General features: G+C 38.5%; 3 protein-coding genes across 7 annotated transcripts in view; 2 read left to right on the top strand and 1 right to left on the bottom strand.

The window, feature by feature from the left end:
- Positions 1-15: 15 nt before the first annotated feature.
- On the bottom strand, positions 16-3,453 carry gpn3 (GPN-loop GTPase 3). Its single transcript, XM_085168531.1, has 8 exons — positions 3,268-3,453; positions 3,022-3,130; positions 2,670-2,837; positions 1,386-1,510; positions 1,148-1,263; positions 867-963; positions 630-758; positions 16-309 (listed from the first exon to the last, which is right to left on the bottom strand). The coding sequence occupies exons 1-8, from the start codon at positions 3,313-3,315 to the stop codon at positions 244-246; spliced, it is 858 nt and encodes a 285-aa protein (XP_085024657.1). The 5' UTR covers positions 3,316-3,453; the 3' UTR covers positions 16-243.
- Positions 3,454-3,873: 420 nt separating this feature from the next.
- rnf170 (ring finger protein 170) lies at positions 3,874-8,815 on the top strand. The gene is made up of 7 exons (XM_085168532.1): positions 3,874-4,102; positions 4,766-4,929; positions 5,234-5,309; positions 5,797-5,911; positions 6,169-6,242; positions 7,196-7,327; positions 7,718-8,815. The coding sequence occupies exons 2-7, from the start codon at positions 4,790-4,792 to the stop codon at positions 7,985-7,987; spliced, it is 807 nt and encodes a 268-aa protein (XP_085024658.1). The 5' UTR covers positions 3,874-4,102; positions 4,766-4,789; the 3' UTR covers positions 7,988-8,815.
- Positions 8,816-10,636: 1,821 nt separating this feature from the next.
- Positions 10,637-17,356, top strand: part of hook3 (hook microtubule-tethering protein 3) — a 29,361-nt gene continuing 22,641 nt past the window's right edge. For 2 of the 5 annotated variants that reach the window (XM_085168523.1, XM_085168524.1), the window contains exon 1: positions 10,637-10,842. In XM_085168523.1, the coding sequence (XP_085024649.1) occupies positions 10,786-10,842 (57 nt within the window). In that variant the 5' untranslated portion in view covers positions 10,637-10,785. The other 3 variants (XM_085168525.1, XM_085168526.1, XM_085168527.1) reach the window with 2 other exon arrangements.

Genomic DNA, 17,356 nt, shown 5'->3' with positions numbered 1-17,356 from the left:
ATATTTTTTAATAACTGCTAAGCATTTAAATGCATCAAACCACTGTTTTAAAATATACTTTTAAATGAATAGCTTCATTTTCATCAAAACAAACAAACAAACAAACATTATTCATGATATCCACAATCTTCTTTACGTGTCCATTTCTCAGTATCCATCCAGATACAACAAACAGTCCGATGGAACTCCTTTGCCAGTCTTACTACACAAAGCCTGTATTTGCAGGATTGGCCGTACTCCGCCTCAGCTGTTCGCTTTGTCTTGAAAAATCTCATCATAATTTAGGTTAGCAGGCTGTTCCTCAACCTCCTGTAGGAAAAGATGGTGATGAACAAAAAAAAAAAAAACTGGTTGATCATGAAAAGTTAGATAATGCATCATATATATATATATATATATACATATATATATATATATATACATATATATATATATATATATACATATATATATATATATATATATATATATATATATACATATACATATATACATATATACATATATATATATATATATATATATATATATATATATATATATATATATATATATATATATATATATTTTTTTTTTTTTTTCCCCCAGTTGTGTTTAATTGGGGTGGGTGGGTTGTGCTGTTTCTTCACCTTTGGCTCCTTAAACTCCAGGTCCTCTCCGTACTGTATTGAGAAGTCAATGTGTTGTAGTACTATGTTAATACCTTCTTCATCAGTGCGGTCAAAAGGGAGGAATCTTACTATACTGTAGTCATCAATCTAGATACACAAACAGATACTGTCTCATTAAAAACAGGCAAATATATTAATAAAAATATCAATCTGGTCATAAACGTGATGCAGTACAAAATCAAGGCCTTTACTTACGAGACCACAAATAGCTTTAGTTAGCTTCTTGAACTTTTTGCTTCTGATTGTGTTGGAGCCGTCTTCCATCATTGAGTACATGTCCGGGTCCAGGTATCTTTAAAAAAATGCAATGCATAAAAATGTAAGCAAATTAAAACTAAGAATTATGTCTTCAAACATGTTCAGGTTTTGAATAACATGAAAAGAAAACTTTAATCTAGTCCTAGTACAGACGACAAAGGGAATTACTGTTGTAGATTTTGTGTGCACTTAACATTGTCAATTCATATGAAACTTACTTTTCAATCTCCTTCTTTGCTTTGGGGCTAAGCAGATCCATTTTTGTCATGATGTTTACCTGAGGAATCTCTAATGACACCATAGCACTGAGGGCAGCCATGACTCCAGAGATAAACTACAGTAGGAGACAAGTAAAAGGTGTGCTGTCACTATTACATTATGTGTGTGTTTGTACAGAAATTAAGTTTAAAAAAGGAAAATCAAATAAATCAGAGGAAGACACTGTGAGACTGTTACCTTAAAAGACTCCACCATGAACTGCGAGTCAACAAGGAAAACTCCACAAACCCGAAACTCCCACTGCTGGAGCTGCTCCACCAGCTGCTTCATTACAGGAAGGTGTGTGTACAGCTCAATCTGCCCTGTAAAGAGCCACGTAAAGAGAAGCCACACAAGTTCTATGAGGCACACACGGACAACCACTTTTCCAACGATAACATACCTTGTTCCAAGACTGGAATAATGAAATATACACTCACCTGCCAAATCAATAGGTTTGTTACTCTCTAATGGCAGCAGCTCAACTACATTTAAGCATACAGACACATTCAATATGCTGAAGTTTAAAGCAAGCATCAGAAAAGGGAAATATGGTATGGTTATTGATGCCAGACGGGCTGGTCTGAGTATTTCTGATCTGCTGGGATTTTCCCCAAACAGCCATCAACAACCATCCGTAGGGTTTACAGACAACAGTCCAGAAAAAAAGAGCGTCAGTTCTCTGGGTGAGAATTCTTGTTCATGTATGAGGAGAAATACCAGACTGTTTAAAGCTAATATGAAGGCAGTAACTCAAATTCATTACAACCTAGGTTTACAGAAGAACATCTCTGAATGCACAACATGCTGAACCTTGAATCGGATAGGCTACAGCAGCAGAACACCACGCCAGGTGCCACTACTGTCAACTATGAACAGGAAACTGAGGCTATAATTTGCAAAGGTTCAAGAAAACATAATTTAAACCCCACAGCCTACCTGAGTATTGCTGCTGACTACCTTATGATCACAGTAAACCCATCTTCTGACTGTTGATTCTAGTAGGATAATTTGTCATGCTACAAAGCTCAAAATCATCTCAAACTATGTCTCGCTGCATGCTCAATCATCCAGGTAATGAAATCCCAAAACATTGATCCTGTCCATCAAATCCGTAGCACTTTCAGTGGGAGAAACATTATATCACTCATCCAAGTGCCTTCTTCAGTCTCAGATGGACAAAATCAACGTTTTGGCATCTCAAACAAACTGACAAATCTGCAGCAACTGTGTGATGCTATCGTGTCAGAATGGTCCAAAGTCTATAAGGAATTCACCGTGTTGAATGTATGCCATAAGGAATTAAGGTAATTTTGAGGGTAAGTGGCCATGAATGTAAATCTATTTTGGTGATTTAAACAAAATTAACAAATAACAGTGCCCAGGACATATTGAATCCCATCCACACTCCAGCACAAACAAGTGCACTGTGCTGAAGCCAATGGAAGTCTGGCTTCAGCATACCCTCTTTGAAACATTTACCTGGGCAGTCAAACAATATGTAGTCATCTTCCACGTGACCCAGGCTTTCCTCCAGCCAATCAAAGTTGTTTGCGAAGTACTCCATGCAGAAAACCAGACCTCCGTTTGGGCCAAATCTTAAAGAATCGTCCTCCATCACGTCATCCACCTGAATAAGCTCACGAATGTCTGAGAGCACCGAAACATAATAAAGTTACCATGTGGGTTGTGTAAAATAACTCCTATATGCTAAATACTAAAGCAAGAATTTAAGTTAGAGCCTAATTAAAAGCCATTTATCAGGGTTATACATATCCTCCTCTCTTCTATGGACACTGCTATGTCATATAAACTGAAACCATGCTGTATTTACCTGCCATGACAGGGTAATCAAAGTGCTCAGCTGCTGGGTCCAGATTGACCACCTGAACTGAACGGTTTAAGGTCTCTGAATGCTGGACCATGGTGGAGCAGTAGGTACTCTGAAATGAAAGTGAACTTCAGTAAACAAAAAGCAGATGCAGTCTGTGTTGAACACAAGACAACCTCATGCCTTAGCATTAGCTGAATAGCACAACAAGGTATTTCAACAAGTTTAACTGAATGAGTGATAACTTACCTTACCGCTACCCGCAGGACCCATCACTAGCTGTGCATAACGAGGCATTGTGCCTCAGTCAAAGAGAGCTGTGTAAAACTGGGTCCTTTTTGTCGCCAAAAGTAGCTTCGTAGAACTGTTCGTAATATTGATGCACTAGCGGTGGTGGTGCTTCTTCTTCTCCTTCTTTTTCTTCTTCGTCTTCTTGTAAGAAACATCTACATTGTATTAGCACTTCTGCCACCTATTGGTCAAAGCGTGGTTAACAAGTCATCGCTTGGATCATTAATATGGCATGTACTAAGAAATCTAATAGGAAAGTTATACACTATATGAAGACGTCTTTCTATTTAAGGTAAGACATTTCCGTTAGTAGAGACAGAATACAAGTCTCTCATAAATAATTAAGTTAAATAAACGTAGGAGAATACATACATTAAAAAGCTAAAACTATTTTTCTGAGCAGTTAAACAATTTCTGAAATTACTCTCTCTCTGTATAATATGTTTAATTTATGTAAAATAAAACAAAAAAAAAAGAATGGGATAAAGGATAAAGTACAAAAATAACGTCATTAATAAACACTAGGGGGCAGCCTTCTGTCGTCGTAGCTTCTAACCTGCATACCTCTAAGAGAATAAGAAGGAAAGTAAGTCGTTGCAAACCGACACATTAACATCGGCATGCCAAGCAAGAGCAACAATACGCAAGCGATTGCTCCTGGTCTCCTAATTTGACTGAGCCTCTAAAATCTGTCATAATTGAGGGGGGGAAATGTCTCGATAGAGTGGATGGAGCGGACAGGTGAAGCTTTTGGAAAGAGTTTATTGAGTGGAGGTGGGCTTCTTATTATCAGGTGAGCTCTTTCATCATAGTCCGTCTTGCAAAACGTTTCAAATTACTTCGCACGTTACGTAAACGGTATTAGCTTCATTATGCTCTGTGCCACACTCTTCTGCTATAACTTAAGGCGGCCCTGCTAAGCCTGTCGTCAAAGGGTCGTTAAACGTCCCGTAAGAGCTCAGACTTACAGAGAGAAGCTGTCCTTCTTTCACTGGTACATAAATAACTACAGGGCTCAATATTGTCTATGGTGGAGGAGCTTCCAAAAGCCACACACTGTCATTACCAACAGTAGCTGTGCTCATTAATGTGTTAAAAGCTAATCTACGCCAGCGCTAAAATTGGCAAGCGGGCGTTGCTAGCTGATAATAGCAACACAGTGAACGGAAGAATGCTACATGCAGGGACAAGTAGGCCAGTAGACTGGACATAAAGTGTCGCTAACCTATTTCTGTAACGTTTTGGTAAGAATGGACTGCTCGCTGCTATTGCTAACAGGTCACTTAAAAACAAGCCTTTAAGTTCGCAGCTTAATCCCGTAAACCCACAGATTTGTGGCATTCGCAGACTTGGGAATACATTAGTGGAACCTCATAGTCCGTTAAATTATATAGCTTTTACTAACATTTAAAATTCTAATTAGTGATCTTTTTTTTTCTCCCCCTCTGTTTTCCAGAGTTGTAGGCTATGAGTGTGGGTGATGGAGGACGGTCAGCATGGGGACTTGGACTACTTGATCCAAGATGAGGACACTCTCATTGAAGGTGTCAGCAACCAGGTCTTATTTGTGGTGGTGCTCAGTGTCGCCTTCCTTGCAGGCCTCCTCACTCTCCTCTGCAGGTAAACAATTGATTGTTTAATAAAAGGAAAGTGCCGTTTTCTTTTTCTTTGGATGACAGGTGTTCAGGACTGATAATATATGCATATATCTGAGGGTTGTAATGATGTAGAATATTGCACTTTAGGGCTACTCGTAACTCTGATGATGAAGTTCATCAGTGTTACCATTTCATTACTGTGTTCACAGGCAGTTAGTTAGTGTATTAAAACTTAGCTCACTGTCTTGGATTTGCATTGTCATGCTCTGTTTCATAGTTTACGCTGACAAACATCTGATTGCCAAATCATCCTTTGACATTTGCAGGCAAGAGCAGCAAAATATTCATCCTGAGAATCAGGAGCATGTTAGAGCCGTCCGACAACAGCTCCAGACCGAGCAGGTAAAGACGCAAGCGCAGCTCCAGCCTTTTAGCCCTACGTATTACTTGGAATCCTTTGAGTCGTTTGAAACATCGCCTAAACATTTCAAACTCAGAAAAGCAGAGTTTTGAGGATTATATTTTAATTTGGAGGATGTCAGCCTTTACTAAAACTATTATTTTGTTGGTGTTTAATTTCTATGTTATCTTAAGAAAGCAACCTCTAAAATTTATATTTATATCTCTGAAATTTAAAAGAAGCAATTAGTTTTGGTTCTATAACTGGCAAAAGTGTAGAAGAAGGAACTGAAAAGGTTTAAATTGTCAAGTCACAACAGGAAGTTGCAAAAGGGCTGATTATAGATAAATATTAATATTCTTTTACAGCTATTAAATGGTTTATAATGTTTATTGTTCATTTGGAGGGAATGACTCTCAAAATTGTGCGCTCTGTTATAACAAATGTGCTAAACATTTTAATTTGTATGCTTTTGATTTCATTTTGCAGGATGAAAATCCCCAGGCTGAAGCCAGGCAGCAGTATTACACAGACATGTCGTGTCCTGTATGTTTACAGCAGGCTGTTCTGCCTGTGGAAACCAATTGTGGACACCTTTTCTGTGGTGAGATTATTGTACAGATTTCAGTAATATGCACTAAACAAAACAATATAATTTCATTCTTTTAATTGCTTATTTCATTACTAAAAAAGTAGTACAAAATTGCTACAAATGTTGACATTGTTTGAAAATATGCACATCAAGGAAAACATCATTTGGAGTAAATATAATTTTTGTTTTTGTTTGTATTTTTTTTAGCTAATAGCTATTGTTTTGTGCTGTAGTTTTACTCATGTGCCATATCCTGTATTCTTACATAGGCTCCTGTATCATAGCCTACTGGAGGTACGGCACCTGGCTGGGAGCTATTAACTGCCCCATCTGCAGACAAATGGTGAGTCTTTCAGTACTTGTTAAAATACACACTAGGGATATTCATAAGTTGCCAGCTGTTCTGTATTCATACCTTTGAATGCACAAAAATACCTTAATTTTTTTTTTTTTTTTTTTTTTTTTATAAACGCGTTTAGCTACTGCCACAGTTTTTGGAAATGAGTGTTAAATGGAATAAGTGATGTGTCAGTCAGAGCGGTGCTGTGTGACCTGTCAAAAAAAACTACATATGGCAAATTTTGGGGAAAACTGTTATCTGTGCCTCTAATGTTTCAGTAAAGGACTAGATGTTACAATCCCGGACAATGCATTGCTTTTAATGGAGAAAATCTTGAAGGATGACTGTTATGAAGAAAGCAGCCCAGAAACTTTACCAGCAGCACACATCGTTGTGTGCCTCAACTTTTGTTCTTTTACCCAAGCTAGCCTGCCATTTTCCCTGCTTAGGTTTAGGGATTAGAGATCTGATCTAAATTGTTAAATTTGCGACACATCGTCCGTAGTGGACCTTGGATTCATCGGGTGTTTCGGCCCTGAGACAGCTGTAGCAGTCAACCAGCAAAATTTTTAATGTTATGTTTTACTCTTTCGACGCCCCCTGTTGAGGCAGGCCCACCGCGAGTCGATCAATCCTTGGCATGTGTATCGCGGCTAGCTGACTGCCTTAGCTGCCCAAGTGATGTCAGCCCTTTTTAGCCATAACCAGTGACTGGTCCTCTCAGCAGTGTTAGATAATTCTCTTATAGCCTGCCGTTGTGCCTGTCCTCTGATCCCAATCTCTCTAAGCAGTTTTGCTGTTGTACTGGCAACAAAGCCCCCCCCCCCCCCCCCCCCCCCCCAAAAAAAAAAAAATTGTATAAATGTCAAGTGATGTATGTGATTATCATCAATATCAGTATTGGTATCCTTCTTAAAAATATCTTTTTTTTTTTTTTTTTTTTCTTTTAATTCCAGGTAACATTGCTCTTTCCACTATTTCATGAGCACGCCGGTCCTCAGAGGGTACAGGATGGGGAAGCTGAACCTCAGCTAATATTAAGAGATATCAATGATTACAACCGCAGGTTTTCCGGCCAGCCGAGATCTGTGAGTATTTCAATGATATTTATTTAGATTGGGGCTTTAAGTTAGAATATTCATTCTGTACAACCCAGAATATGGTTATATATTGGGGGGGTGCTCACCTGATCTGCCTCCTGTGGTCTTGGGAGCTGTGGACTTCTCCATTGTATAACTCCTTCTTTGTCTCTGTGAGTCATAGTCTGAAACCCAACAACAGTTATATTCTTGATACAAAAGTTAGGAAAGTTGTTAAAGAAGTGGATGTTTGCTCTCTCTGCAAGTCTATCATGGGAGACATGCGACAGAGAGGGATTTAAAATTAGCAGCCATCCATGAAATGGCCGATATGATACTACCTTAAATGAGATAAACGTGAGTTATTATTGACAACTTTGTTTCTGTGGTTTACCTCAGTTTATGGACAGGCTGCGGGATGTGCCCACTCTGCTTCGTCACGCCTTTAGAGAGATGTTTACTGTGGGTGGCCTCTTCTGGATGTTCAGGATTCGAATTCTTCTCTGCCTCATTGGGGCAATCACCTACCTGGCCTCTCCGCTCGACATCCTCCCAGAAGCGCTCTTTGGTCTTCTGGGATTCATGGACGATTTCTTTGTAATCCTACTTCTCTTTGTGTACATCTCTATCATGTACAGAGAGGTGGTTACACAGAGACTGAACGGCTAGGCCTTCTCAAAAGCCTCGGGAAGAGTGAAGTCAACATCTGAGGACGTGCAGAAAAACGGAATAAATGTTCAAAGAGCAGTTAGTCGATAATACAGATTTCGCTCTCTCTCTCAATCTCGCTCTCGCTCTCTTTCTCTCTCTCTCTCTCTCTCTGAAGCCTTGGATGTTATTTTATCACAGGAGATGGGTTAGCAAAAAAAGTACTCTCAATATTGACTCTGTATATAGAATTTACCATTCAAGATTCTAAGGTCATATGAGTCAGTACTAACAGAAGCAGAATATAAGGATGCAATGTAAAAATCTACTTGGAGTCAGGCACTGAGGTCAGTCAGGAAAGTCTTTCTTGCCCATCAGTTTACAACCTTAACTAAATAGTCAACAGTGCCATGAACGGGCATTTGGTTAATGTGTATGTCATCATTATGGAGACAATCGTGTAAAACTGTAATGTCTTTATTAAATTGATTTAAAGTCATCAGTCTACATTTGGGTTGTCAGTTGACAAGCAAAGGTGTGTTACAAGAACCCTGTTAATGGGGTTATTAGAACCTGCTTTATTCACTTATAGTTACGCCCATATTTCAGTGATCTGTAACCTGCATAACCATGACTTGAAACCAATGTTTGTGTCAAAATCACTGAAGTGTTTCACCTGGAAACGTCTAGATTTATTCATCCATTTTAACATGCTTCGAACTTTCCTGGGCTTACTCACGTGAAAATATAGTGAACAACACTAACCAGTCTGGTGATGATTTCTCAGTTAGAGATGACTTTGTTTTTCAAGAAAAGAAAGAACTGATTAAAGTTCATTTTTAATCATCAGCTCACTCAAGTAATGAATGTTAATGTCATCATGTTTCAATGTTCAAAGATTATTTTAAGGATTCTTTTTTTTTTTTTTTTTTTTTTTTTTTTCACATTTCAGGATCTTAAGCAGTTTGTCAGTTCAGCTTCATGCACTACAGAGCTTTTCAGAACGTCAGAGTCTCTCAATCTGTCAGATTTTGAAATGTATTAAAGTCTTATTTATGTTCAAATTAAATTAATGTTCTATACAAAATGTGTTTTACTGAGGATATAAATAAATGGGGGATTACCAAACTGTTCAAGTGTAAATCCAGCTTGAACTTTTGACTGGTGCACAGTAAATATCTCCACCTTAACTTCTTTTTTCTTTTTTTTTTTGTTGCAATTACTTAAATAGGTAGTGTTGTCTAGTGGAGCCAGAGATAGAGAGACTTCATTATCTGCCCTTTTCCCTCAAAGTTACTGTGCAACCATGGTTACTTTTTGAGCAATGAGTCCAGGCTATTTGGTTTCTGGGGATTCAAGCCAATGTTTGATAAGCTTGTCATGGTAGGCAAAGTAAAAGGAGCAGGTTAACTGTAAATTTCACTGTATTTCAGAGATTTAGATTACCAAAAAAGGAGACCAGCAGCTACCTCATGGAATGTCTTGTTTTAGGGTGTGCCACATACCAGTATGTGTCATAGTTGAGTACTGCTCCACTAGTGTCCCTTTCAGTTTAAACTAAAGCCAGAGACAGCAGCATATCTTGTAATGCTCCAGGTGAACTACATTTGAGAGGTTTTTTGGAAGTCCCATCCTGATGTAATCTTTATTTTGGAAGCATCATGCAAGGGGCACTTTGTGCACAGGCTTCGTGAACATGCCAAAATGCATATCAGAAATGTGTAAAGATGCTGCTATTAACATAATTTCAAAGATATCACGTGCACTCATTTTCTCAGGGTTAGTGGGATTCCATCTAAATTAAATGGAATTATGACAATTGCATGAAGAAATCAAGTGGTTTTCTTTTATGAATCATTAGTTGCTTTTGATGGGAATTTTTTGTGTGTGGTTAGACCTGCTCCAACTTTTTTTTAAGAATTCAATAGAACAGAATAGCCCTTTATTGTCTTTGTGCATGTACAACAACATTTTTGTGTGGATTGATTCTGTGTGGATAATTTGAAAGCAAGAAAAATGATCTACATGTGAAAAAATATTCAAGACAGTTGCCAATCTTCGCAGGAGTGGATGTCCCCAAATATCCACCCCTAGGTCAGACTATGCAATGCTCAAAGAAATTACAACAAACCTTAAGAGCTACAGCTCAACAACAATATCATCAGTTGAACAAGTTATTGAATCATATGTTGCACTTAGTTATTAAACTGTTTCTGTATTTTGGCTTAGTTTTCTTTTAAACCTCACTGGGTGTCTCACTGTGAGAAGTACCCTCTGGTGCTCTCTATAAGCATTTAGACTTATGCTTTTAAGCAGCACTGAGTCAGCTGTATGTCTCCCCAAGCTTATGCGCTGCTTCCGTTTTGCTTGCCAGAAAAAAAAAAGTAATTTCCTTCGATTGTTTTGTTTTTTTTGCCTGTGATTGTGTCTACATATTTTAGAACAATAAATAGATGAATGTTTAATTTGGTGCTTGTTTTGTGCTAGTTTTCAAGCAAAGGCTAAATCAGCTAAACTGGCACACATGAAAGGCAGAGCAGGTTAGGATTCTTTTGAAATAATAATTGGTTGTGGACTAGCTTTTTCTGTAATTAATACCTGACAGTACATTCAAAGTGAGAACTGCCCTTTAAAACGAACTATAAACTCCGCCTACACAGCCCGCCTCTGGTAGACGCCGGACTAGCGAACCAGCGAACCCGACCATTGGCGGACGGATTGTGAGACACCCGGAGAGCCAGAGATCTCGGGAGTGTATGAAGCTGACTATCAAGTTCAGGCTCTCTTCGCCACGTAAAGTCGGTCTACGTTAGATCACGATGAGTACATCAGAGTCTTTGGATCGTATGGAAGTGTGTGAAAGCCTCTTAACATGGGTAAGTAATCGAGTTATAGTTGTTTTTCCGCTGACAGACCGTTCTCCGGCGCCCCGGCGACGCTAGCTAGGCTAATGGTAGCTCGACGAGCTAACGGGAGTAACGTTAGTTGGCTAGAAGAAAATGACTCGCCTCACAGTGGTTACGTATGCAGGCCAGCTGTTTGCTGTGTTTAGCTGCTGATGTGTTGGTTGCTAGCCGCCAGCACACCACATACCATGGCGTAACTATTGATTTTTGATTCATGCGCTGTGTAATCGGGCTTTTATCTAACGTTATTTGAGCTTTCGTTTACTGAATCCCTACCGAGTGCTGTGTCAAACCGCATTGGCCTTGTTATGATTTAAAGCTTCTTTTGGTCAAGCCTTTTTTTCTTTTCTTATGGTATGAGGATAAACGCTCGGCGTCTGCTTTGGGGTTAAATTCCTGTCATCGTTGTTCAGTGTAGCATATTATTATGTTCGCCTTCCTTCCTCATTTCTTCTTCTGAATAAAATGTTAATGCTAAATAACTTCTTGGGTTTTGATTTTTAACCAGACATTACCCCATATTGTTGGTGCTCAGAGGCTGAAAACAGGGATTTAAGCTAAAGGCGTCGGACTGTAGAGTCACGTGCTGCAGACTGGTATATGTTTACATTGATCAATGAGGTCTCTCAACACTGGGTTTCTAGAAAAGGCATAACACGTTGTACTTGGAAAGCTGTCACATCCTCATTTACCATAGTATGACGTGACGATTGCTGATGTTAAACCAGTGACCTTAAGGTTAATAAAGTGCTGCTCAGACATGTGACTGGATGGAACGTTGTGAAAACTCTGCATGGAAAAATTACATGTTGTCACAATACTCTAGTGGTAGAAATGTCAGAATTGTATAATGGAAACATCCATCTGGTGTTGGTTATATTGGAGACGAGTTCATGCATGCTACCCTGCTTCTCTAATGTCAGCATATCTGCACACAAGCTGGTTTCTGAGCAGGTTCACTTGGGTCACCTGGAGGTTGCTGTGTGATACTTGAAGCCATAAAACATCCAGCGATTCCAGAAACTTCACTGAAGATGTGTCAAGAAGAGCAGTAGATGACCCCACAGATTAGTTTTACACACATAGCATAAAATAATTGATTCCCCTTTGTGAAAAGGCCCAGTAAACCTTTGTTATAGTGATAATGGATCTGGCAAACATGCCTCACATACCTTACATGCCTATTAACAGTGAAGATACATCAATGACTAATCAGGACTAAAACGAGATGAGAGTTACTGGTGTAGATTAGTGCAGCATTAAGATCAAGCATAGCTTATTTTCATGCATGTTCTTTAGTACTTGCAAATTAAATTTGCAAGTACTATTTAATGACTTTGTAAATACTAGATTTGTTTGGAGAAACACTATTTACCTTCCCAGCTTTCTAGTTCAAAGTCTATAATATCCAATTGTGTTTGCATGAAGAGCAATGCAGGCGATTATCCTTTAAATTCACGGTGAACCATTCAGCTTAATGTATTCTTCCTGCTGAATGGTCCGCCTTGCAAGCGCCCACAGCTAAAACAAGTGGAATATTTCCAGGAGTGAGAACACATGTGATTATCTCCCACTGCATGCTACATGTGAGTGTGTGTAGCTTTGGTGATTATCCAGACTGTTAATGAAAAAATTAACTAGATATTTAGTATACAGTGATACTTCTCAACTCATACTTTAAATATATAGGTTTGCACATGACTGGAAAATACACATCATATACTTTTACTGCCACTATATGAAACTACTGGGTGTTTAAAAAGAATTAATAAATAAAAGCCACAGGATTTAATGTTTTTGTTGTTTTTCATTAATTTGCCCTTGGGAAGGTTGGGTATCACAGCAGGTAGAGCAGGTCATCTACTAACTGGAAGGTTGGTGGTTCGATCCTTTTTGCTCCAGTCTGCGTGGCAGAGTGTCTTTGGGAAAGATACTGAACCCAGAGTTATTCTTAATGCATGTATCAGAGTGTGAATGTGCAGCACTTAGATATAGAGAGAAGTTATTGTGTGAATGAGACATGTTGTATAAGGCCAGAATGCCTGAGTAGAAAGCCCTATATGAGAATCAGCCATTTACCATTAAATCTGAGAAAACACACAGAAGATGGTTAGTCTGGTGTATTTATCAATGTTGTGCTTTAGGGTTTTGATGCGCTGCAGATTTGAATAAGGCTAATCCAGCCTCTTAATACATGATCGCTTACATTCTAAACTTTATTTAGTCGTGCACACGGTCTCCACAGCTGAGCATGTCCTGACCCAGCTGTTTCTGCAAACTTTTAGGTGTGGATTTCCTGTTGGGTCTCAGTCCACCCCATGTGTTACCACCAACTTATGTACTACAGCTGACATTTATAATAACATGATTGTTTATTGTTTTTGGTTGACTAGCTGAGTTTTTACTTTTCATTACACGCTCATTTCCAAAAGTACATATGAAACCAAGTTTATGTGTTGCAGTGGCTTATGAAACACATCTTGATGAAGCATTGTTTTGGTTCAGTGACCCTTTATGGTCTATACTGTCAGTCAATGTGTTCTTATTAATGCAAGAATTATCTGTGATGGCCAAAAATGTTTGTGGTAGATATAATGCGAAGTTCCTGATCGACCCTTTTAATACACTGCTGACTCATGAGCTGAACCTGAGCAAAATTAGAACCTCCAAATACCTCAGTTTACACGATACTTTTTTCATAACTATAGTTTGTATCAGTTAATGAGCTAGTAAACATGTCGCTTTTGCCTGGTTTCTTTTAATGCAGAGAAAAATCCAAGTGAGCTCCAAGCGACGCAAAATTCCTCACTACAAATCACATGAGAATTTTCACTCCGCTTATTGGCCAGATGGATCTGCGGAAGGAGCAATAAAAGTAAACTACAGCAAGAAGGTGCCGTGTTCTGGACATTTGGAGAACATGGAAAATTTCTGGGTTTTTTTCACGGCTAATTGCTAGCCCATACAGACCTTTGCACATCTATAAAGAAACTGCTCTGTAGTTCATTTGGAGCCGCACTGAGACCACATCTTCAAAGGGTCTCGAATTGGTTGTTTTTGTCCACACTTGCGTGCGATTATTGTGTTCACAATCTATAAAAGTGAACCACACCAAGGGGGAAAACAAACCAGAGTTTGGTTTTAAACATAGGTTAGGGACTATAGTGGATATCTACAAGGTATCTTTGGACCGCTTCCCACTTGCCCAGTGTGTAGTAAAATGAAGAAATAACTTAAAAACTCTTAACAGTAGTGGAATCGAGATTGTGCAGGTGTTGTAGGTACTGGTACATGTTCACATTTATGTTTAAACTGTTTAAGGGAAGTTGCCTTGAGCAGGACAAAAGGGTAGCTGTCGAAGCAGTTTTTCATAAGAATCCAGGGTGTGCAGACGGTACTATGCCAGTAGATGCTGAAGTGGTTGTTGGCCTTGTTTTGCTCTCTGGTAAGTGCTTCAAGGCTTCTTGATTAGTATAATTGTAACAAGCTGAATGGAAGGTGATCCTGATAATTAAGAGGACATTTATTAGCCTAGTTTTGCTCTTTGACGAGTGCTTCAGGGTTCCACGATTAGTTTAATTAAAATAAGCTGATTGGAACATGAGCTGATGATGTCATTCAGAGGACATTTAGTAGCCTAGCGCTATCTCAAAAGTTGACATCCCATCTGAAATCAATAAAGTTTGAATTAGGCTTATATTATAAAATATTATATATAATATTTTACACTGGGGCTCATATTCTGTTGCCCTTTAGTCGAGGCAACACAAAGGTCTATCACCGAAGTTTTCTTTCCAAGACAGTATTTACCAAAGAATAGTAAATACTAACTAGATCTAGTCCTCTGTAACTACCGATTGCATGTATTTAGCTGTTGATTCACATAAACGTAGAGACTATAAAGAGGATGGATATAAAATTAAATCATATTTTTTATGTTCAGTGATGTAATCCAGCATATTGGCGATAAACATTAGGTTTGATTGAAGGCTGATTGGCCTTTTGTGACTGATGTAATTGCTGGGTTAATTGTTTTTATATTTGTGCCTGATCAACAACTGCACAATGTCCTACACCTGCACATAAAGCAACCCACCTGCACTGGTCAGCTTTGGCTTTTATTAGAAATCACATGAGCATACATTCCTTTCCGATGCTTTGTTATATAGTGTTACTGTATGTATTGCGCTGGTTTGGACAGTGAGACATACAGCTAAAGCTGTCAAGCTCACATTACCATGAAAGCCACTATTGTTTAGAAAGAATAGTGTAGGATCTTTTTCAAGCTACAGCCACACGAAAATGAAAGGAAAATTTTATCAGTCAGCAAAGTGGAAAAGTAGCTGATTGATTTAAGATGACTTGAGGTAATATGTTAAATCAAGCACAAAAGCACATTGCGTGTCAGGGGCTGTGAATTCATTTCTTTTGTACAACTCTCACAGCGTGTTGTCAGCTAAGGACTGCCCGGCATAGTGTCACGTTTGTTAGTGGTCAGTGTGGTTTTTGCAGGGCTGGCTCATCCTTTATTTTCTTTCCTTGTCTGCCTTTCCTGCAAAAGGAAATGATGCAGACCAAATACTGCTGTTGTGCAGTACTAAGTTCATAACAATAGGGATCCATGCAGCCGTTTCTACTTAGATGTTTGTCTTGTCTCAGTTCCTCTTAACTCAGTGGCTGTTCAAAAGAAAAGGGATTTGTGTTGTTGTCGTGCTCGTATTTTAGTAACATATTTTTAATACTGTCTAAAAAAGCTAACACATTTAAAAGCTACAGATTTATGATTTTATTGCTACTTTAGCAAATGTTTTAAGAGGCAAGTCTTGCTATCATTGTCTATCCCAGTTGCATCAAATATAGGAAGTTAGTAAGTAACTGTATCTTGTACTTTAAAGCTGGCAAAAGAGTTTAAGTGAGCTGGTAGATGAAGTGAAAACTGTGGGTGTGGGTAATCAGGTGAAGTTTCTCTGCCTTTTTCCCAGTAATTGGTGTTACATAATCACGACTATTGTTTAGGTTCTCTTTTGTGTTGGCTCCTGGCCAGTGTCTGGCTTTCAGTTCCTCCTGCCTAGGACTATTTGACAAATCGCTTATTTTGAAAGCAGTGATAGATAAAGTTTTGCAGCTAATTGGCCCCCCAATGTAATTACAGTGCAAAAAAAAAAAAAAGACAAGCGGAAAAGACTCAAAATTTGCATATAAACTGTAGCGTCACCTTTCATGTCCAGCCTAAATACAACTGTAGTCTAAAAGCTTTCCTTGTAGATAGATGTTACTGCAATGTCATGCTGCCCTTACACCACACGAGCTGTGTCCTTCTAAGGTGCACAGTGTCAAGTGTCTTCTTGTTTACTAATCTTGTTCTTTCCTAATGATGAAATAGTGCTGTTAGTTGCTTTTCTGTGACATAATAACACACTTCCCATGGTCCCAGACTTAAATTGTTTACTTAAAATATAAATTGGTGTGAAACTGTTAAAATAGTTAGAAATCAAATTAGTTTAGTACAGTTAATTCATCCATCCCTCCAGTTTCTTCCACTTATCAATAAGTGTGTGTGTGTAGAACAGTGAATTCATTTTTCATTTTTAATCTTGTTTTAAAAAAAAAAGATAAAACACTCAATTTTAAATAAATGTTAAAACTCGGTAGTGACAGCAAACACTTGTAAAAGTCTTGGTCCAGTCAGTCTCTCAGACCTGCAGCGAGATAAACATGTATTCAGTTCAGCCTTTTCAGTTTCAACCCCGGCATAACAAAGCAGGGCGGGAAAACGTACTAGACATGAATTAAAATGATGACACTCACAGAGACAAGCAGGTAGAACCGGGACAAAGTTGCTGGAGTCCTTTTGGTACCTCTGTGTCATTCATTCAGTTTGTTATGTCACTCACAGAAAAATAGATTGATGCAAGAAACAAACCTTACTAACCTGTGTCGTTGTTGATGAGCAAAATATGTGGACAGCTGGTTGGCTTTTACTTTTAATAGAGGTCTTGCATTATGTACTATATACTATACTATATAATAGAAAGTGAGAGAGACAGAATTATGTACAAACAGGATTTTAACTAGGTTTTTCATCCCTTTTCTTAGTGTATCTTCTTCCTTTGGCTCTTGTGAAGTTGGCATGCAGACTGATATCACTTCTTTCTGGGCAACAGACTTTCTGCCTGAGGGGTATGCTACAGAAAAATGTGGAGGGTAGGAAGAGAAGACATGTGAAATAGTTAGAAGGGACATAATGAAATAATGATATAATAGAAATTGAGCAGAATGACAAGTGAAGTCCACAAGAGCAATAAGTGTGAGTTCTTGTTAGTACTGTGGATGATTGAGAGTTATTAAAAGACACCATTATAAAATTTGCAATGCTTACGGTGGATCTGCTCAGTGGACAGCAGATAAGTGTGTGATGACACTGGCCAGCATACAGCTGTGACAGTATGATTGTGAGCAAGGGATTCCCTAAAATAGGGCATTT

Source organism: Neolamprologus multifasciatus, chromosome 7, assembly GCF_963576455.1.
Source record: "Neolamprologus multifasciatus chromosome 7, fNeoMul1.2, whole genome shotgun sequence".
Lineage (NCBI taxonomy): Eukaryota > Metazoa > Chordata > Actinopteri > Cichliformes > Cichlidae > Neolamprologus > Neolamprologus multifasciatus.
The sequence above is the reverse complement of the archived record's forward strand: the minus strand, read 5'-3'. Positions and strand labels throughout refer to the sequence as shown.

Coding starts and splice junctions, on each gene's coding strand:
- gpn3 (XM_085168531.1), bottom strand. CDS start 3,315: ATGCCTCGTTATGCACAGCTAGTGATGGGTCCTGCGGGTAGCGGTAAG. Junction 964..1,147: donor GCAAAGAAGGAGATTGAAAA/GTAAGTTTCATA, acceptor ATTTTTTTAAAG/ATACCTGGACCCGGACATGT. Junction 759..866: donor CTAAAGCTATTTGTGGTCTC/GTAAGTAAAGGC, acceptor TTGTGTATCTAG/ATTGATGACTACAGTATAGT.
- rnf170 (XM_085168532.1), top strand. CDS start 4,790: ATGGAGGACGGTCAGCATGGGGACTTGGACTACTTGATCCAAGATGAG. Junction 4,930..5,233: donor CTCCTCACTCTCCTCTGCAG/GTAAACAATTGA, acceptor TGACATTTGCAG/GCAAGAGCAGCAAAATATTC. Junction 6,243..7,195: donor GCCCCATCTGCAGACAAATG/GTGAGTCTTTCA, acceptor TTTTAATTCCAG/GTAACATTGCTCTTTCCACT.